Source organism: Stegastes partitus, unplaced genomic scaffold (assembly GCF_000690725.1).
Source record: "Stegastes partitus isolate 25-593 unplaced genomic scaffold, Stegastes_partitus-1.0.2 Scaffold470, whole genome shotgun sequence".
Taxonomy (NCBI): Eukaryota; Metazoa; Chordata; class Actinopteri; family Pomacentridae; genus Stegastes; species Stegastes partitus.
The window spans coordinates 283327-305172 of NW_007578201.1; the positions used below are offsets into that span (position 1 = coordinate 283327).

The following is a 21846-nucleotide window of genomic DNA, read 5'->3' on the forward strand; positions in this document are numbered from 1 at the left end:
AAAAGTCAAGACGCTTTCTTAGGTCAGAAGATAAGAGCTGACCTCCTGTGGATTCAGCTTGTGTTAGTGTCTTCTGTTTCTTCATGTAATCTCTGACTGGCTTGTTGAGATCAGAGCTCTGTGGAGGCTATACAGGCTGCTGCAGAACTCCTTGTTCTTCACAGGACTGAAGGTAGATCTGTAGGACTGGTTGTATGTTAGCTGGTCATTGCCGTATTGCTGAATGAATTTGGGATCAATTAGACGGCTTCTTGTTGGTATTGTGTGTTCAAAATTACTGATGAAATTACAACATTTTCTGCCTTTGCCCACACTTTCTAGCTGCCTCTTACTCCAAATTAATCACATCCAACCACTGCATTTCCAACACCTTGCGTGCATATCCGCATATAGATAAATAGATAGATAGATACATACATACATGGATAGATAGATACATACATAGATAAATACATACATAGATAAATACATAGATGGATAGATTAAATCTTTATTGATCCCGCAGTGGGGAAATTTTAAGTGTGCATATAGTGCAATCTTCTTGCACATACATACAAAAACACATTGAGATTCTGTTATTCTTATTTTTTGAGGGCACCTAGGTCCCAATTGCTCTACTCATGAATCTCTTATGTCACCAAGGTAATGTCCATCCTATGCCGACCATCATCCTCCGATCACAGCTCGGTGTTGTGGACTTTATTGGAATTGATTTAAAAGTAGCATAAATATCTGTGTGTATGATCAATGAATGCTATTTTAACATTCGTTAGCACAGGGCCGCCTGAACCAAGAGGGGATCAAAGCTGTGCTTAAAGTGTGCATTCTCCTTCCTCACGTCACTCTCAAGTTAAACTTTCGGGAATGGTGTTTTTATGCGCACTCGCACCACAGACATTTTGTTACACATTCTCACGCTTGTTTTACCTGAAATAGCAGAGATTACCGGAATCACATTGTTTACTGCACTTATCCATTGTAGGTTAAAGCCCTTAAATAATTCAGCCTCAGCCCAACACACACACACACCACACACACACTCTCTGCCCTGGGCTTCTGCTTGTGGGTTGAGTGGGGCCGCTGACGGCTGATTAATCGACTGGGGCGGCCCACTCATGATAAGTGTGGCTAATGACCTGCTGAATAATTCACTGGGCCTTTTGCTGAGGAACAGATGGAAGGCCAAACACATACACGGGCATGTTCACTGGCAGACTCCTACACACTCATGCATCTATTTGTACACTCATATGCATGTATTAAAATATTTGTGGACGCAGTCACACACACACACACACACACTTCCAGCCTCCACACACCAGGGGTCCTCTGTCTCTCCGTCCCATCTCCACCGCTGTTGACACCCGCGGTGCTTCATGTCAGCGCCGCCCTTGCTCCCTGATACCACCATCCAGTCCACCCACTATCTGAGCAGAAGAAAAAAAAAAAGTTGCCAGATATTTTATCTCCGCCCTGTCTGGCTATCAATACTGATGTTATTCTCTTATCCATCAGTACTTCAGTTTTTATGTGTCGCTATGGACCTTCGCAGTATGCGTTTGTATTTTAAACACCACCGTCAAGCCGCTGGGATTGCAATGCAGCTCTATTATTTTCACTCAGAGGAAAGCTCAGCTGTCAGGGTTTAACATTCACAGTAACTTTTAATAGATCTGATCAGCTGCCTTAAATCAGCTGAGAGCAGCCTTTGATACCGCAGCCAGGTATCTGTCTGCACCACAGGAAGCCAGACCCAACTGTCCTCTCGTGTGTGTGTGTGTGTGTGAAAGTACGAACACACTGACTCTGGGAACACGCAGGAATGTATGTTCGCTCTTCTGTCTGTTTGTGCCTGTGCTTTTCCACGTGTGTTCAAATTTGTGAATTTGATGAATCCTTGCATATCTTGGTAAGCCTGCATTGGTTTGTGTTTCTGAGAGGGAGCAGTAGCCAGTGATTAGACCCTGCTTCCCCCTGTGTCAGCACTGATAAGCAGGGCCAGGCTCTCTTTGATATGGCCAGTGGTCTGTCAGAGCCCTGGTCTAAACTGACAGCTTATCTGCATGCTGCTAACCTCCCATCTGCTGTTCGCCGGATGGGAATTGAACTCCACTTACTCGTACCGCATCACTGTGAGAAACACTTCCTGTTACTTTAGAGAGAGCCTTCAAGAGGCAGCATCATTGTTACGTAGATAAACTGTACGTCCAAATTAAATCTGTCAGGGATTTCTATACACTGATAAATGGTGAGGTTTGAAGAGTGTAGTTCTGTGACACTTATATTTTGCTGTTTGAGTCTTAAAGTCAGGATCATTGCCTTAGCATAGCTCGGTTTTAAATTTTAAAATGATTAGTTTCAGCAGTGATGTGAACTCTACAAATTATGTTATCTTACTAATCCAGTTGTGGATGTAAAGCTTAAATAAACCTAGACCAATGTATGAGAAGTTTTGAGCATCAAAATTTGGCATCTTTTAAAATTCTAAATTGTGTTATGCAAAATTTTGAACAGATACACGAGGAAGGTTTACACAGTTTTATACAAAGGGATTTCTAGAATCGTGTTTGTATTATAAAGCCCATTGCTGTGGTATTCTCACCAAATGGGAGGCATTATAGTGGGATTCATATAAAAGTCAGACTATATTAGGTGTATGTTTCACTTCAAATATAAAATATATATAATGCATCTTTTTTTTTTTTTTTTTTTTGAGGCAACCCAATTGCCAAGTGGTTAGGAATGAAACCACTTGTGCCCAAATGCTTATTAACATACACATATATTCATATCATTTTTAATTCTTGTACTTGAAGTATGTCCATTGAAACCTGACTTGAGCCAAACTGGATTTAGTGGTCTCATTTTCCTAAGTTTTCTCAAAGTAATGCCTATTTGTGTGTGCCCAAAACAACAATATGTTTTCCTCAGTGCTCATGTATTTCATCAAAACTAAAAGTGTCTTGATAAACAATTACCATCGTAATCGATATGAAAGACAGTCGGTGTCCTGTTTCTTGTGGCCACATAAATGTGACTATTTAAAAATATTTTTTGTCAGAGCGGTCCTGTAATAACTCTTGCAAGTCGGCAGGGTCGGTGTTGTTCCAGACGTGCCGTGTACACAAGTCTTGCGAGGCTTGCTGTAAATTGTCACCGTCAGCATTTTCTTACAGTAGTTTTGTCAGGGTGACAATAAATTAATAATTCGGTTCTTCCCTCTACAGAAGTGTCATCGTTGCTCCCAAGAAGGCGGGCATGATGCCGTCTCCAAGCACCTCCACCCCTGTCCTGACAGCCACTGCTGCTGCTGCTGCCGCCTCCGTGTCCAGCGGGACGCCTATAGACAGCGTCGCCGTGGTATCTTCTGGCGACGCCTCCCAGAGCACCTCTGCAGACTCTGCAGCTGGTGAGCACACTCACACACACACAGCCACACACACACACACTCTAATATTGGAGTGGTAGAGGGCAGCTAAGTCTCAGCCTGGATGAGTCTGCTAAGAAAAAGTCAATATTTATTTAGAGATTTTTGCTGCTCTGTGTGTCTAGCGGGCTAATATTGTGTTTGCACAATGTAATCCAGTTACCTAAGCCTAGAGATGACAGCACAGAGAAACACTAATTCATTCTTTAAAAACTAAAATAAAACATATTTCAAAAATAAAACTAATAAGGAATTTTACAGTAATCTCTTTATTTCTTAGTGTGTTTTGGCATTTAGGCCTTTATTGATAGTTGTAGTGGAAATGCTGGGAGAGAGAGAGAGAGAGAGACAGAGAGAGAGAGCGAGGAGGTTTTGACATACAACCAAGGTGCAGCCAGCTAAAAATCAAACCATGAACTTTGCAATCATGTGGTATGTACCGTAACCATCCAAGGAGGAATTAAGGTAGACGAATAAAATAACATATTAAAGCCGAACTTTCTTTTTTTTTTGCTCGTTTATGAGCACACTAACTGTTATTCACCGATTCAGACCTGACAATAAATCAGAGCGTCAGCAGCTTTTTTTTTTTGTCACCTTTCTACACGTGTGAAATCGTGTAAAAGCGTAATGTTTTTTCTTTGAGGAGTCTGTGTGTGTTTAAGAAAGGAGGGTTTGACATGAGAATGAGGATTTGTATGTTTTAGGACATTTACTATAGAATCAGGTTGGGGAATGTGTGTGTGTGTGTTTGTGTCTGCGTGTGCTTGTAAATAATAACTTCAGCTGTATGCATAGGCTGCTCGGAGTCAGTGAGCAGTGTTGAGTAAATATGCTTTGTGAGTGCGTGTGTGTTTTAGTGGGGCAGTGGGAGGATTAATGGAGACATTCATTTACTTCCCTTATTTGAAGGAGCTACTTCAGCTCGAGAGGGATACTCTCACCAGGCCCACATGGCGCTGTTTAACACCTTACATGCACGCACACATACACACACACACGCGCGCGCACACACATTCCTGCGCACATTGCACTGTGTGTCATTCCTGAAGAGTTATCCCTGCTCGGAGACTGTCCTGGCTGGAAAAACAAGCCCGCTGAAACACCAGAGGAATCCCCCTCCTCCATATTCAGCTGGGCATTAGCTTATTTATGAGCCACAGGGAAGTGAATTTACTGCCAGATCAATCACACGCGGACTTTGTACCTCGTGTGCCTCTGTTTCCAGAATGAAGTCGTAAAGCACCTTTTAGTTGTATAATGAAACAGTCACAAAAACAGCCCAGTGGGGTAAATTGGTATGTAATGACTTAATGAGGAAAAACAATTTAAAAAATAGTCGTCTTTTTTTTTTTTTTAATAGCATGGTACATTCCAACACAGGTGTAATACTGAGAATATTTTTTTTTGAGTGTTGTGTCCATCCAAAAATAATCACACTGCTTAATGTATGACTCCAGCTGACAATGGAGGGTTCCCATCTTTTCAGTACACAATTTACAGGTTTTATTTCTGAAAACCAATGCATTGTAAGTTGATAAGGAAGACATATTGTGCTCGGAGTACATCATCCGCTATCTAACCATAAAATTATACTTGTACCCCCACTTGCCCTATCCGACCATAAATCCCCCCTATTCCTTACATTTGAATGGAGACCATTGTATTACTTCATAAGAGGCATGTTTCCACACAGGTTTATGGTGCGACCCTGGCCGTATAATGTATGGCGGTGTGTGTTTTTTTGTGTGTTTGCGTGTGTGCGCGCCTCATTCTTGTCCAACATCCAGACTAATAACAGAGTTCTTTGGTTTCTCCCTGCAGCAGGCGGCCAGGTTCCAGCCAGCGCAAGCTTGCCATCTGTCCCCCCACTCTCCCCTGTGACCCAGAACACAGCCCCCAATATGAGGTGATTCATCTTCTTTTCTCTCTCTCTCTCTCTCTCTCTCTCTCTCTCTCTCTCTCTCTCTCTCCCTCTTGCACACATGCACTATCAGCTGTTTATGCACATGAGCATACACAATCAGTTATTTATGCATATCCACTGATTATTGCTTTGGTCCTTCCATTTCCCTCCCTCATATTAAAAACAGATATTTTGCTGATGTTATATTTTAAAACATGTGTTGCAGCTTTTCCTGTATTTACTTTGGAGTTGCAGACAATTTAATTCTACTCAACATCAACTCTGTTTGTTTGCTGTTTGGATCTTGTCATTTTTAGTATCTCAGAGCGTCTGGAACATGCTCTTGAAAAGGCAGCTCCTCTGCTGAGGGAGATCTTTGTGGACTTTGCCCCTTTCCTCTCTCGCACCCTGCTGGGCAGCCATGGACAAGAGCTCCTAATTGAGGGCACCAGTGAGTACCAAATCATAACAACTCATTACAATTTTTTGGAAAAGTGACCTCAAGGATGCGGCACACTTTATTTAAATGCAGTTACATCTCCAGACTGTTGTTAATCCAATACTGTGATTGGTGTGCGTGGAGCCAAGAGCTGGTAGTCGTGCTGAAGGTTTCCAGGGGCCAGGTCAGAGGCCAGGCCACTAATAGCAGTGTTTGGGATGTCTGCTGCCAGCAAACAAAATGGAAAGTTGATTGATAGCTGCAGGGGGGCCTGAAAAAAAGGCAGGGGAGGGCAGTGTGTACATGCATGTGTGTGTCGGTGCATGTATGTGAGTGTGATGGTGCATTTGTCTCTGTATCATATGAAGAGCAACGGAAAGACCAAAGGCTACTCTGCCTCGTTCCCGTCTGTGCCTCTGCTGCAGACTCTGGACACTCTGGTGGCCCCCTGCCCTCTGAAAGCCCAGGGCTTGCCATTAGGGATCAATGGGACATATGCTGGCCAAGTCAGGCCTGTAATACAAGGCCCAAATATGTATTAGTTTACAGTAACATCATGTCGGCTCATTAGGCCCATCAATACTATGTGCTCCCTTGCAGATGGCACAGGATTAGGTAATCCCTGTCGGTTTGTGTGCGTGTAACTGCATGTATATGTTTTCACAAGTAGTCCAGGAAACTCCACGAAATACAACATACAAAAAAAGAAGTGTTTATTTGTCCAACGTGCATTGCTCTCTGACTCCCTTTCTTTTGCATTTCCCCAGGCCTGGTGTGTATGAAGTCCAGCAGCTCAGTGGTGGAGCTCGTCATGCTTCTGTGTTCACAGGCAAGTCTGGCATCTTTATCTCTTCTTACCCCCGTCCTCTGCTTTTCCACCCAGTCTGATTTATCAGGCTCACCTTGAGTGCAGTAAATCCACAGAGCCTTATCTTTCCTCCACCCCACCTTGTCTACCTTTTCCACATTCACCCTTCCCCTAGAGGGGGCAGAGAAACCAGAGAAAAGGCATCTACGGTCGCAAATATTGGTTTGAGGGTCAAGGGTGGGCGACCTGTCCGCCTCACCTCTGACCCGAGCGCCGGCCCTTGTGGCCTGGGCCAAACTGATGAGGAGGGATAATGTAGATTTGATGGTGCTTTGCATTGATTATCCCTCTCTTCTCTGTTGTCTTGTGGGTGTTTTGTTGCCAAGTTTATTTAGCTGCTGCCGGATTCATGAATACTAATTCAGGGATCATAAGCAGGCGTGGGCAGATCAATGATCGGGCTTGTCAATAGATCACTCCAGCCTGGCTGATTAGCATTAACAGACAACAAGCGACTGAAAGCTTTTTACTGTGGGTAGACCAAAGTACAGTACACAGTGTAATTTGCGTTTACTTTTAATTGCATATTATATGAAAAGTTATTTGTTTAGGGTAAAAACACGTGTCCATAGTGTAACACACACAAACAGTTGCCTTCATACACACACCCAGCAACAAGGACAGCAGATAATAACTCCCCTCAGGCCTTGTTTGTGTGCGTCTTTACCATTTAAAGCACCTCATGAAAAAACAAGGATTTACAATAATACAAAAAGCGCATCTGATTAATGACACCTCTCTCACCACTGCACTCTGCTGTTTTTATCAGCTTTATTTTTTAAAAGAAATAGCGCCTGTCATTTCTTTCCTCCACCTTTTAACCCCCATATGCTGTTTGGTTCCCATTATTCACTTTTGCTTCTTCTCTAAAAAGGTAATACAGTCAGATTACACATCTGTCAGTGGCCGCGCATAGATTTGGGCGCGTGGGACTCGGGAAGGGAATGCGAGCCCCATAATGTCCGGAGACGAAGGAATAGCGGGACTGAAAGCTAGATAGAAAAGCAAAGAGAGAAGAATGACAGGCTCTAATGCACCTATTTGTCATATCTGTCAGGGTGTTGTTTAATGCTAATCTAATCAAAGGCAGAATCTTGGTGATTGCTCCGCTGCACAGCTCATGCCTCGCTTCCCCCTTTGGTCCCTAGCCCAAGCTATTTCTTCCTTTCTCTAAAGCTCCAAGCTATCCCGCCCAATCTCCACAGCACACACACACACACACACACACACACTCACTCTCTTTCAGTGAGAGAACCAGGGATTGGCCAGCGTAGTGTTGATTGCTTCAATAAATCATCCAACCAAATTCTCTCACAGCTAATGCAAATGTAATTTTATTGTTGTGTAAAGGGGGAGCGGAGGAGGGGGGGAGGAAGGTGGGGGCGATACGCAGCTTCTCACCAGGGAAAAGAGGAAAACAGGGACAGACTTTCCTCTGGGCTAAATTACAATGTATAATTATTTGTGTGTTTGTTCTCCTTGTGGGGCAGCGAGAGTGAGCCAGCGCCATGATTGATGACGTTATTTAGCAAAGTTTGTTGGGCCCTCTGGCACAGGAAGCGCTGGGCTCTCTCACAGGAAGCGCCTCTGTGGCCATCTTGCGACTTTTTCCTGCCTTCAAGCCAACCAGCGGAGGGGAGTAGATGGAGATGATTTTGATTGATTTTTTTTTTTTTTCTCTCTCTCTCTCGCCCTCTCCACCCCCACACGCTCATCAGCGATGTGATGTGATACCATCTCTGTGAAATTTTAATTAATTTCCCAAGCTTTGAGATGGAGTGGAGCCAGGGTGAAGGGTCAGGAGGCTTGGGACCGCAGAGCAGTTTTTAATCAGGGATCCTATGAAAGTTGCATTGGCGGCTACATCAGCTTGGCATTGAGCAGGGGATTGTAAACCGCTGTTTGATAGTGCCCCTTTTCGAAACAAGTACAACAGTGCTCCCAATTAAAGGACCATTTTGATCAGACATTAACTGTCGGGGTGGCGTGCTGCCTTGTTCTCATCTGTAATATTGATCCTCGCAGACTGCTGAATATACAAAGTGAGGATTAATGATCATAAACTGTTGTTGTAACAGAGTACCACTCAAAAAGGGAAAAAAAAAAGAAAGACGCTTTACTGTTTCTGCACCTGACATTGTTAGTTATTCAAGATATGCTCTGTTTTAGAGCTGAAACTTACACCTTTTGAGATTTTTGTTTTTTTAATGAGCAGATTAGGTTGTAGATTAATCATTTGGGCTGTAAAATGTGGGAATAGTGAACAATGGTTGTTCAAGTTTCTTATAGTATATTACCAGACAGTGATTAAGCAAAACCATTAAATATTTGCATTGGAGAAGCTGAAACCAGTAAAAATAAATTGATAAAAAATTATAGAAATTAATATTATTTTAATATCAATCTGCTAATTGTTTGAGCTTTCCTCTGTCCTCCTAGACATTCTACAAATCAAGATTGTTATGAATAATTCAGTCTGTTGGACAACAGATAGGAAGTGATGCTCAGGTGGACATTTTTTTTCATTTTTAAATGGCTCCCATGATAGACTCTTAAGTTGAACTGCTCAAATTAGTAGGCAAACTGTATGTGCTGAGTTAATAATTTCAAGTAAATAAAAGAGAGATTTGTGTGATTGATATCCAGACACAATCCTTTAGGGCAGATTTGATGTGATGGCTTCGTCAAAGAAGGTGTTTCATATTAAATGGATTTAACTTCTCTCTAGTACAGCTGTTGAGGTTCTTGCATGTAAAGAAGCACCCCCCTCCTCCTTGCCTTGACAGTTTCACTCTCCCTCTTGCACTTGTTTTCTCCTGTCTTTGCCGTATTTACGACCGACGTGTTGTTTCCTGGGTGCGCTTCTTGAAGTAGCTTCCACCCAAAACATCTGATTAATAAGTAATGCGATGGGACAAGAGAAAGAGCTTTTCCTTGCGCTTCGCTGCCGTCCGACCAGAGCTTTGAGAAATCATCTCGCTGGATACTGGACCGTCTACGACGAGCACAGGCCCATAAATCTTCTCAGTAGCTGCATTTGTGTCCTGTAGATCAGCCATTATTGTCCGGCCCCTCTGTCAGCCCATCCATCCTTCTGCCATTTATCAGAAATGCATCCTGTACATGAAGTGGAGGGAAGACGGGGAGAGGGAGAGAGAGTGAGTGTTGTCGGTGGCGGGATGCTGGATTCATGATGGTCAAGACCAGATAGGATGGAGTGCACTTCTTTACATTTCAATAAGCCAAAAAACCCAAGCAAACTCTTGCATTCTGTGTAGTGTAATTAAATGTAGAAGAATGCTTTATGATATTTATGGAAAAGTAGCAACTTGTATTGTTTTTTTTTTACCTCTTAAACTTTTTAAATAATTTGGTTTTGCTTCGACGTGCTGTGAGATTTCTCCGTCCATAAATTGAATTTTGTTTGTGATGGTGAGAACAGATTGAGTGATTACATTTTAAAATCTCTACAGCATTGATTTTTTTTCCCGAAACAATGCCCCTGTAACAATGGACCAATCAGTTTTTGTAGCTGCTGTCAACTAAATCAAATTAAAATTGTACACAGCGATACCGGAATATACCAGAGGAAAAGAAAAGCAGCGTCCTAACAAATCTGTAGCTGTGCTAGCAGGCTTCAGAAATACCAACGTGGACTGTTTGATTTGATCCACCACTGTGGTCCCGACTGAAATACCTCAACAACTGTTGGCTGGATCTGTAATTTAAGCAAACAGCATTTTGTTGTGACCACTGATGCACATAATCCTTTAATTGTAATTCAATAACATCAATGTTGACCTGCTAATCCAGTGACTGCACATTATCATATGTTCCCAGAGTTAACCTATTTAACAGATGGGCACCTCTCTGCTGGTCTGCAGGGAGAAAGACATTGACTTCCCCAAACACTTGGCTCCTCCTGACCCTTGACCCTCTGACCTCCAGGTTAGAAGTAGAGAGTTGCGGAGGCATAGAAGTTTAAACCCCTGCAGTCAGGGAACAGGTCGGGAGTGTACGGTCGCCATGCTGTACACAATCAATAGCATAATCTGAGAAACGAGGGAACCAGTTGGAAGACTAGTGAGCCAGTAAAAAAAAAAGACACAACCAGCAAGGTGAACAATAGTTTCTTTTGTATATTTTAAGTATTCACAAACTGCTTGTTTTAAAAGTTCTGCTCATGAAAGTAGGGCCTCATGTTTAAATTGCTAAATAGTCATCCATATCTGTCAGTGGACATATTTCTTCTTCTCTCCCGTAAGTGACGGATCAAACGCAGACCATGTTGAATGAACCACTCGGGGAGCTCAGAGAGGTGAGAGAAGTGGCAAGGAATGCGATGAAACCAAGGGACAAAAATACTTTTCCTCGCAGTCAGACCTGCACCCCGCCGCGCAGTTAAACAGGCACGCAAGGTTCAAGATCAGTGAAAATCAAAGTGTTGTTTTTTCCTCCCTCCCTGCTTGCCCTCACCCTGCGCTCTGCTCCGGTGCTCCTTTACAGCCATGCCACGCGGCTCAGTGTCCCTGCCATCACTCTCCGGTTCAGAGGATAATATCACGCTGCATATTCTTTGAAAATATGCTCTCCTGTGAGACGTAGAGAAAACACAGTAACACCAACTGGCACTTAATTCTGCAGACTCCCTATCGTTGCCAACTATGCAGGCAGAGAGGGGGCAGCGGGGTGTGTTGTGTTGGAGGAGCTGGGGGTCAAGGGGGGCTTCCTGACAGGAAGTGAAGTCTAGCTGAGAGGAGAAAATCAGACAGGAGACTCCTAAAAATATTGAGTGGCTTTTAATTTGGTTCCCAGCCGGCTTTCGCTGTGAGCTGGCTTCAAGTGGCACGAACGCTCGGTTATTTATACACAACATATAACTGTGTTTCAGATAAATGAATTTCTCTTGACAGAAACCTCTTCCACAGACGCGCGCTGTTGATGCAATGTTTTCCTACCTGACAGGTCCCTTGTTATAAGACCTTGGAATGTATTCTTATGTTTCTCCCCCTGCCGTCCTCTCTGCCGTCCTGCTGATATAATCATGTCCTGGTGTCTTTGCTCAGATTTGGAGTGGAAATTCACCTCGGTGCATTTTTTGATCTAGTAAAAGAAAAGTTCAGATCTTGGACATGATGTACTTTTGAAATAGGACATTTCAATCTAGTTATTCCCAATCATACTTCAGGGGCCAAACCTAGAAGTTGGAGTTGCACAAAGTCATTTTTTCCAACAGTTGTACAAAGTAATTTTGACATATTGAATGAGCTGTCGACCAGAACAGATGGTACTACAGATATTTAGGCCGGTGGATACACAATCGTGGGCTTGGTTTAAAATATCTGGGATTAAATACTTAAATTGTTGTAGGACATATTTTGACAGCAGTGTTGTTTCTGTAAGTAGAATTCTTTTGCAGGAATAGTAATGTTTATTCTCATTAGATGCACCCTGGGTATACCTTTATTTACTGTATCTCTTGTGCAATAGCTTCCTTAAACTCCTACTTGAACACTTATTTTTTTAATTGGTACAGATATTTTCACATTTCCGCCGTTATTTAGACATCTGGGTCAATTGTACTGCTTTATAGTTTCCTTTTTCAGTCAAAGCCTTGTCAGTAGCGTTGATCTTCTGTCCACATTCTTTGTGCAATGGGCCATGGACTGCTACTGCACCAGCCCACAGAACATTTCCTACAACACCACAAAGATGTTTCAGGAGAGTTGACGGACATAAAAGACCTAAAAAGGGCTATTCAGATGTTGGCCCTGTGCGGATTAAAAATTAATGTTGTATTTTCCAAATGCTTGATATTTATTGTTAGGTCAGAGCAGATAGGATCTAGTGTTTGAGGGTTGCTGCTATAAAGAGACCATATTTCTGTTGCTATTGCTAGAAATTAGTCTGTATGTTTGCTCAAAGTTGTCACTGAGACAAAAAACACTTTCCGCGTTTTGTTTTTCTGAAAAATTCTCCAGAAATGTTCTCTTCTGTGAACGCTCTGAAAAGTCGTAAAAACGACATAGTTGGATGAGGCGATGATTTCATTTCAACATCTGTTCCAATTGCAGCTGAAACGACTGCATGTGGTGTTTTAAATATTCTTATTCTCCTCACACTATTAAAATCCACTGACAGTAAACTGAATGAACCACATATCATGCTGAAGGATAAAAAAAAAAAACTCCAATTTTTAATAAAAGACGTTTTACTTTTAAAATATTTGTTCTTGTATTCCACTTAAATGTACTTTTTGGTTCTGACTTCAAGTGTTTGAACCTGTTTTTGGTTTGTCTGTTTGGGGTATGGGAGCTTTAGGTCCAGTTTTCTCACTCTGTGTTAGTATAGTCATGACAGTGTGAGTCCATGAAGCTCTGGGAGACTCAGCAGTATAAATATTTGGACATCAGTAAATATTCCTTCAGTTGTGAATTTGATCACGCAATAACACCAATATGAGGGTCTGTTTTCTTTAAGCAGATACCATCTGAGCACGCACATGTGGATTTTATGTCTAGACACACCGGTGTTAAGTTATTCATACACACAAGTGTTGCTGACACAACGGCACGAATAACAAACTACTTCAGCGTCCGTATTAATCAGTCAAAAGAGCAATGATGAATCACATATTTAATAGTTTATGCCAGCAGTAATTCTTGTTTTGTCTTTGTCTTATTCATCCGCACACATGGGCTCTTTTTTTGGTCATTGTTGATATCAGGTCGCTATTCATAAACATTTAGGTCAGACAGCACCAGTAAACCATTCCCTTGTCTGTTCTTTTTTGTGGTCATCAAGACAGAAACGCTTAATTCAAAGTGTCAAAATTTGCCACCGCCTGTTACTGATATTTTAAGCGGTCAAAGCGACTTTGTGTTACACAGCAGCCAGTGACGGATTTATTTGAATTCTTTGAACATGTGCATTTTGTTTGCGTCAGCTGTCCTTTTTTTTTGTCTCACTGCAGTCTCACTCCTTGTTACTTTGCAAACAAAGTCCTCTGCATTTAACTCTGAGGCATTTCATGGTTTCAGGAAAAAAAGGGGGGGAAACAAAAAATCAGTAGCTCTCAGCCTCTTTAATTTTTGCTTCTGCTGCACTGCCACATTTGACACGAGGATTTATGCTTTTGTCGTCTCATCTAAAGTTGTATTCCCCGAGCCTTTCAAATCAACAAATACTTGTGATTATGAGTGATGCCACCGAAAAGCACAACTGACTTATTTATTATTTCGGGAGAGCCGAGACATTTCTTTCTTCAGCGTTGGAAAATGTTTTCCTTGTGTTGTGGCGAGCCTGATGTTTGAAAGGCGATTTTGCTCAGGAGGTCTGTGTTTTCTCACTAGTGGTAGTGGTATATTTAGATGTTGATTATGGATAATCAGCTGTAATGACGGAAGTGCATGGCATGTGTGTTTAGACTCAATGCCATCATCATGGAACACAGACCAAACAGAGCTGTCTTATAGACTTCAGATTTAAACTCAAACTTTCATTCATGCTCACCTTCGCATGCAAACAAGAAAAATAAAAAAAACACCAAACGTAGCCCCCAAGTAGGTATATTAACTCATCTGCAAAATTTGTGTCCACTGACTAGTTTCCAGTCAGGATCAAGGAGCAGCCCTCTCCCTCGTCCTATCATCTGTTAGGAGGTCAGGTTAAAGGTGAGAGGTCACAAATGGCTGCTTGTATCCTCTCATCAGGAGTGCTGTGGTCACGGCCCCTATCGCAGCCATAAAAGCTGTGACATTGCTGACCAGGGCAGGCAAAATCCAATATTCTATCACTGACCTGTCCCTGCTTCCTTTTTGTCACTCTGAGATGTCCCTCAGATCAGGGTCATTGCTTTTTTAATTCAACGAGAAGAGCCATTTCTTAGCCCATAATGACACCATTAGTCTTGCTATCACCTTTGTCTGTGGCCACGAAATGCCAATGGCCTCCTGCGCTTTTCGTCAAACGTAATTTAGAAGCGAAACCTCTGCGAGCTGTCGATTTGCCATCATCTTTATTCGCTGCTGAAGAAGCTTTTAGGTTCACATCAAAATATTGCAGATTTTAAAGGCATAACATAAAGGAAATTTTACGTCACTGATTTTTCTGCTTCTCCGCAGAGTGCGATTTTATTTACAGCTGTACTTCCTGTGGTGTTTATTTGAAATCCAGCTAGCACGGCCTGGCCCGGTTTAGAATATCCCCACCGCCACAGGCTAACACTCATGGTTAATGTCCTTCAACTACAGTCTATACTTCAGCTAGAAGGCCCCAAGGCTACTCTCACATGCTTCCTCCGAAGCAGGCCTCGGCCACAAAACCCTCTGCCAGCACTCAACTCCAAAACACTGTTTCCACTCCCGAGCCCAGACTTTCTATTCCCTCTGTGCCCTCTTTATTTGGAATGTATTGTAAACATGGTCAATGCCAATATGGTCCTGCAGAACAAAAAGCAGTTATGAATTGAGGTTAAGTGTAAGGTTGTTTTCTGTATGACGTGCAGTTGGGTACAGAGTGATGGTACGCAGACATTTTGGAAGAATGGTTGTCTTGGCTGTAGTGCATGATTGGTTTTGATGGTTAGATACTTGTCGTGCTGAAGAAGGGAAAACTATATGGCTTTGAGAATCGTCACTCACGTACAAATATGTTTGGATGTGTATTAGGAATTCGTGTAAATCGATCTTTCCTTCCTCCTTGCAGCACCGATATCCTCAGTCCCCGTGGGCTCTCTCAGTTTACTGAAAAGCTGGTCTACATAAACACACAGTTTCCTCTATCAGCTCCAGAGATGATGACAGCCCAGTTTAAAACGTTTACGCTTCTACACGCTGCGTGTCTTGAAAAAAGGTCATTTTTCAGCTCAATTGAATTGTTAAGTCAATTAAAATGACTTGTTTTGGCCACTTTTAAGTGACAGTTTTTGTAAGCTTGAGGAAAAATGTGGATCATAATTGTCACTCCCATTGTATTTACTGATATGTTTATAAACTGATTGCATTTTAATATAAGCTAAATAATGCTAAAAGTGTAGCGAGTTCAAGCTGTGATTGATGATTTTTTTAAAGACTAGTTTAGGTCTCCAGCCTGAGATTTTTTTTCTTTTTCTGCATATTTTTCCATCTCCCCTGAGAGGAAAAAGGGGAAAAAGCGTTGTGAGGTTCAGACAGGCCCCATGACCTTGTTGCTTTATTATTCTTTTGACGGTTGTGTTGAAGGTGTTGAAATATTGAACAGAACATGAGAGACGATGACCGCTGAGTTTCCCTTCTCTCGTTGTCCCTTCCAAGTTGAGGATTTAAAGTCGCGCACGGCTGTGGTCGGATTGTTTAGACTGACACCTTGAACCATAACGTTAGTCAAAGGGAGGAAGAAATTTGTGTATTTACGTGTGATAAATGCACTCTCAGCACTGCTCTTTCACTCCTGTTCACTAGTATGCTAACTGATTATGTAGTCTGTACTGACCAAAGCAGTTAGTGCTCCTTTTTGGTTTTATTTGATATTAGTGGCCTGTCGTGACAGGAAAGCTTACAGACGGAGTGTAAACCACTGATTCACAGCATGGAAAGCTTTATATATTCCAAGTTTGTTTTATTTATTTTTACTATTTTAAATGAAATGCATATTTGAGTCAAACTTTATAACAACATAGCAATAATTTGACTTCCAATTCTATACACATTTTTCATTTTCTAGCTAGTTTTGTCATGTTTTATGTTAGTGCCTCTTGCACTAGTGTGTTTTTTTTAAAGCAGTCACATTTCAGGGTGGTGCTGACATCACTTTATTAATATTATTGCTGTTGTTGCCATTATTGTAATTATTATTGTTGTTATTATTAGCCTTCAAATATGTAACCTTATAATCAAATGTTACTCACCTACTTCCCAACTTTTAATTCCACATGCTAAATTTCACAGATTGCAATTGGGATCATGCTTCTATGACTTTGAATCAGTAATGTATTGATAATGGTTGTGTTTGCTTGCAGGAATGGCAGAACTCCATCCAGAAGAATGCAGGTCTCGCCTTTATCGAGTTGGTCAACGAAGGCAGGTAGGTAACTCTGACCCGCCACGCGCCGTCCTCTCTTCTTGCAGCAGCACTTCATTAACTTTCCAACCTCTACCCATCAGCCCCTTTCCAATTTCACCATCCCCGGATCACATCACTGCCCCTCAGGCCCCCCAAGATCCCCAAGGCCCCTGTGACGGGGTGGCTATTCAAGATTCTGGACAACAATCAATGTTTGGGGCTTAGGAGAGTGAGGATTGAGGACCTCTGAGTTCAAGGCTCCATTCAATACCTGCTCATCCCAGAGGGATTTGGGAAAAGGAGAGGGGTTAGGTAGAGGGTGACAGGAGCTGTGATCGCTGGTTCCTCTGTGACACTTGGGAAATCGCTCTTGATTTCCCTCTGTCCGTCTGTCAGTTTATGCCTTTCTGGCCGAGCCTTTATCTGTCTGTAATCATCTCTTCTGTCTGCCTCTGTCTTTTGCCATTTGTCTTTTTATTTTTTGTTTTTCAATTATGGCAACATTGGAGCTTTCCCATCTCTACCTAGCAAGAGCCCGTCATTCTAACTTCACTTTCCTGGAGTCATCAAAGTCTTATCAATTTCAGATTAAGAGGGCCACATTTTCCGGTATCGATCCTCAGCTTTTAGAATTGGCAGAGGCTAATCCCTAGTAATGCTAATGAGACTGGCAGTGTAGCTGTTTGACTTGTTTGTGCAGGACAGGAATTGTAATTCACGTTGAAGAGTTGGCTGTTGTCACCATATCACCATCAGTCAAGTCAGGGCTACTTGTGAGAGTGTGTTCATTTGTTGTGCCTGCCTGTCTGCATGTATGTGAACACAAATACAGACGAATCAAACAGTCTTTTAAAGTAAAAATGATTACTTCAACAATTTAAATTTAAATCAATGCAATGACTAGATGTAATTTCACTTATCTATTAAAAATCCAGCTATTAGAGCTGAAATGTTTAGTTGATTTCTTAACTATTCTATGAACAGAAAATGTTGATCAGTTTCACTATTTCACTACTAACTATGTTGGTGTGTTATTAACCAGTGTTCGTTATTTTAGGGGAAAATGCCATAGGGTTTAATTCATTTATCTATTTGACCTTTGTTTTACCAGGTAAAAATGTTTGAGAACCAGTTCTCATTTGCAAACATAACCTGGCCAGCAGGAACAAATACACATGTAAATTATGGACACAAATAGACACGTAACATAACATAGAACAAAATTAAACAAGTAAGAAGCAAGGGGCCATATGCATGTGAGTGAAAACGTCTGAAAAAGCCTGGTACTTTTCTTTGTAGAAATGAACCTCAAACTGTTTTGACAGTTTGTTGACAATAAAAACAACTTTAATATGTTAACTGGGAAATAAAGTAAGTTAGATTTTCCAACATTGGCTAGACCAAGAAATTCATTAGTGATACAAATAATGAATTGCAGCACTAGTAGACACCTATAGTGTGCCCAAACAGTCCATCTTAAATATATTTTGATGTTTTGTCGTATTTGTGTTTTTTGACAGTGTGCTCAGAGTTACAGCAGCTTAACAGAACACCATTTAACAGCCCTGTTTTCACAGGATTTGAGTGAACGTGCTGAAAAAATGCAATTGCAAAAATAGTGTGGTTTGTCCACATATAGTATCATTAGCTCTGTAAAGAAGGGCAGTGGCTGGGTTATTGATAGCGGGGCCTGAATAGGGCCATGGAGGCTGCAGAGGCCCCAGCGCCTCCGCTCCCCTGCTGCACTGTGCTGAAACAGCAGGCTTAGGTTACAGTCATCCCCTGGCCCCTAAACTCCCAACCCACCGCCAGTCCCAGCCTGCTCCCCCCCACCACCTCTACTCTCCGTCCGCTGCTCTGTTATTGTTCCACTTTGCACAGTCCTGACCTGTAGGGCTGCAGAGAGGTTTCTTTGACCTGCACACACGTGCACACACACACACATAACATGCATGTTTCATCAACGCTGATAAGAAGAGGGGGGTAGACTACATGTGTAGCAACATGGGCAGAGATCCTCCCTCTTGTCAGATGCATATCATTAACAAATCAATTAGCACCTGCACCCCCAGTTAAAAGACAAATCTGGTTTTGTTTTGTTTCCAAATTAGATTTTCTGCTTGTTATGCATGGTTCTTTTTCAGCATTTTCTGGATATTACATGGCTGTTTTTCCATAGGTTACTAGATATCAGTGTGTTAAACATGTGCTGTAGATACTCTCAGGATTTTAGGATCTTTCCAAGCTTTGGAGGCATTTTCTTTTTATTGCTAAAGTGACTGACATTCATATAGTGTTCTTAAACCTTGGGATAATTAAATGTACATAACATTCCCATATACTGATGGCCATCTCACCTCTTCCCCAGGCTTTTGAGTCATACCATGAAGGACCACCTGGTTCGTGTGGCTAATGAAGCTGAATTTATCCTCAGCCGACAGAGGGCTGAAGACATCCATAAACATGCAGAATTTGAGGTAAGATGCTGCAAAGTTCTGGAAGACACATGTACAATATGGCCATTGAAATGATTTCCTATTTCATAAGCTAACTGAATTGCTTCTAGATGTATGGGAACACTAAAGTGTGTCCAAACTATATCAATAAATATATGATTGCAGCCTTTTTCTTGTATTTTTATTGGGTCAAATGGAACCAGTATTCCTCATCCTAATGCCAAAATACACAACTTCCCAAACTATTACAAAGAAGCATGAGCATTAAGAACTGTACATGTGACGCTGTTTTCACTGTTGGTGGTATGTAGTCAAACTTTATGCTTTAAACAGGTAATGAGATTGCACAGAAAGTTGGTTACTGAGGTGAGTAGGTTGGACAGCAGGGCCGTTGTCAGTCACACTTGACCTGACAAATCTGATCCACATTTCATAATAGGGGATTGTCTTTAATTTTTTTTGTGGTTTTTTTTTGGCCATACTTTACCTCACAGAGAGATGTACTGTCAAAAAATACAAATAAAAGAGATTACAAATTTAGATTTCAGCAGTAACTACAGCATCAGAAACATCTGGGAAGTTGCAGGATAAAGAGGTAGTAAAAGAAAATTCTTCTACCAAGAAAAAAAAAAAAGTCAAATTTCCCTCTGTGAAATCAATGGGAACTTTGGGCTTTTATAGCTCACACAATAAAGTCCATTTGGAGCTTGAGAGTCGTAATACTAAGACTGCCGTGATAGAAACGGCTGGCTTGATAGTCTTATGCTTTGTCTGTGGATACATGTAATAAAAACAAGCAAGTGACGGTTACTGATAGCAGAAATGAGCTGATTCAATGACTAGCTCAGACTTGTCCATCAAATCTGAGGATCTGTCACAGCAAACCCAGAGGATAAATGTTTACTTTTCAAACATAACCCTGGCTAATCATGAACATGCACACGCACACACACAGATGTATTTTGAAGGTGGAGATCATGCTTGGCACATATCGCTAACCAAACACTGTGTAGTGTTAATTTATCCCTGTGCGTCTCAGTCTAACTGCAGGCTTGCTCCTGAAACATAACTTCTCCCCCTCTTCCTCCTACCAGTTCTCAGCACAAACGTTGCCATTCACGTGTAGCTGCTGGGCCGACTCTGTCCTGACCCATGGGCAACCTTCGTTGCCCCTTTCCGAGTCAAACTCTGCTATGCTCCCCCTCTGCTTTCTAGATCTCACCAAAATCATTTCCTGTCCTGCTGAGATCCTGTCCATTATACTCCCGCCGGGGGTGTATTTTGCCAGTGACAGGAATATGGCATCCTCCCCTCTCTTCCATCTCTCCTTCCCTCCCTCATTTCTCAGGAACCTGCCAGCACTAAAAGCTGCAGACAGACCTGAGAGGTGCTGGCCTGAAGGGCTGACTGTGTCTAAACCCACCACCTCCACCCCCAAACCTCGACCCCCACTTTGCAGTAAAACGTGATGCTTTTTTTTTCAGGTTCAAGGAAGGGTCTCTTTTACATTTGGGTAAAGTAGAATCCCTCAAGACTGTTGAAAGTCAATCACAGGGGTGGGGGCACAACTTTTGCGTTGACATTTTGTCTGTGATTGCTATGTTTTGCTCTCTTCACTGTACAAACTGATTTTCTGAGTGAAGCCTGAAGCCTTGTTACTCACTCTGCTCCAAGTTTCAGTCATTTTGCACAGCATCATCTTACATGATCCGAACATATCATTATCAGCACTAACTGCTGGAGCATGATTCAGTTCTGCTGGAGCGATATTCAGATTTTTCCGATATCTACTATAGACCCACTTCATCAAAAGGTGTGCAGCATTTGTGCTCTTGCAGAAGTGCATGTAAGGTTAGGAATCTGCCTTCATCTGACACAAGAGCAGCACAAGTAAAAACATCTTGAAGTATGTTGCCTGACTGGCTGACAGACAGACTTGGCAGTCAGTCTGCACACGACAGCCCCAAATGATTTTGCTCGGCCTGTTGTTGTGGCCGCGGGCCACATGCTCTCATTGTAACCATGTCCCTATTCGTTTCTCAAAACTCCAAAGCATCAGTTCCTGATTCTTAACCTGGCATACAGTAGTTTGAGGGAACACAAACAGACTCACTGTCCCAAGCTCTGCAAGGCTAATTGACAGTTTTTTTTTGTTGTTGCTGCTGCTGTTCCTGTTTGTGGGTTTTCTTTCTGTATGATCGTACTTTTTGAAGCTGAAATTTTTGTCCCGCAACACCTTGATTCACTTAAAATGTGTACTTTGTGTTTAAATAAGAAGTGTTGGGCATAAAAATAAACTATTGAACTGAGAGAATTCAAGTTCTCACACAAACATTCAGTGAGTGCACAGTCATTTGTCTGCATACTAGCTTGCATGTAAACACGACCTGAACCGTCTGCGATGCCTGTTGTGTAAGAGAGTGCAAATGACAGGCAACAAAGGACAAGGCATCCGCTGCCCTGTTATTTAGCAGTTAGTTGCTTTGCTCTGCCAGCTCTCCATATCCACCCTGCTGTTTGGTCACATTTGTGATATTTTAAAATGTGCATGCACATTGACTGTGTTCATTTTAATACGTTCAGGGTTTGTTACGTTTCCAAATGAAGCAACTCTATCAGTTAAATGAACATTTACTCACTTGAGTGCAAAAATACAACTAACAGAAAGCTATCATTTCCCATTAGTTGTATTTCTGGGTTGGTGTTTGT

At 42.0% G+C, this 21846-nt stretch overlaps 1 protein-coding gene across 3 annotated transcripts in view; it reads left to right on the plus strand.

Annotated features, from left to right (window-relative positions):
- Positions 1–21846, plus strand: part of lrba (LPS-responsive vesicle trafficking, beach and anchor containing) — a 190040-nt gene that overhangs the window by 64111 nt on the left and 104083 nt on the right. For all 3 annotated transcript variants that reach the window (XM_008286789.1, XM_008286792.1, XM_008286791.1), the window contains exons 30-35: positions 3228–3409; positions 5252–5336; positions 5651–5784; positions 6540–6601; positions 16638–16702; positions 19050–19158. In XM_008286789.1, coding sequence (XP_008285011.1) covers positions 3228–3409; positions 5252–5336; positions 5651–5784; positions 6540–6601; positions 16638–16702; positions 19050–19158 — 637 coding nt within the window. The remainder of the gene's footprint in view (positions 1–3227; positions 3410–5251; positions 5337–5650; positions 5785–6539; positions 6602–16637; positions 16703–19049; positions 19159–21846) is intronic.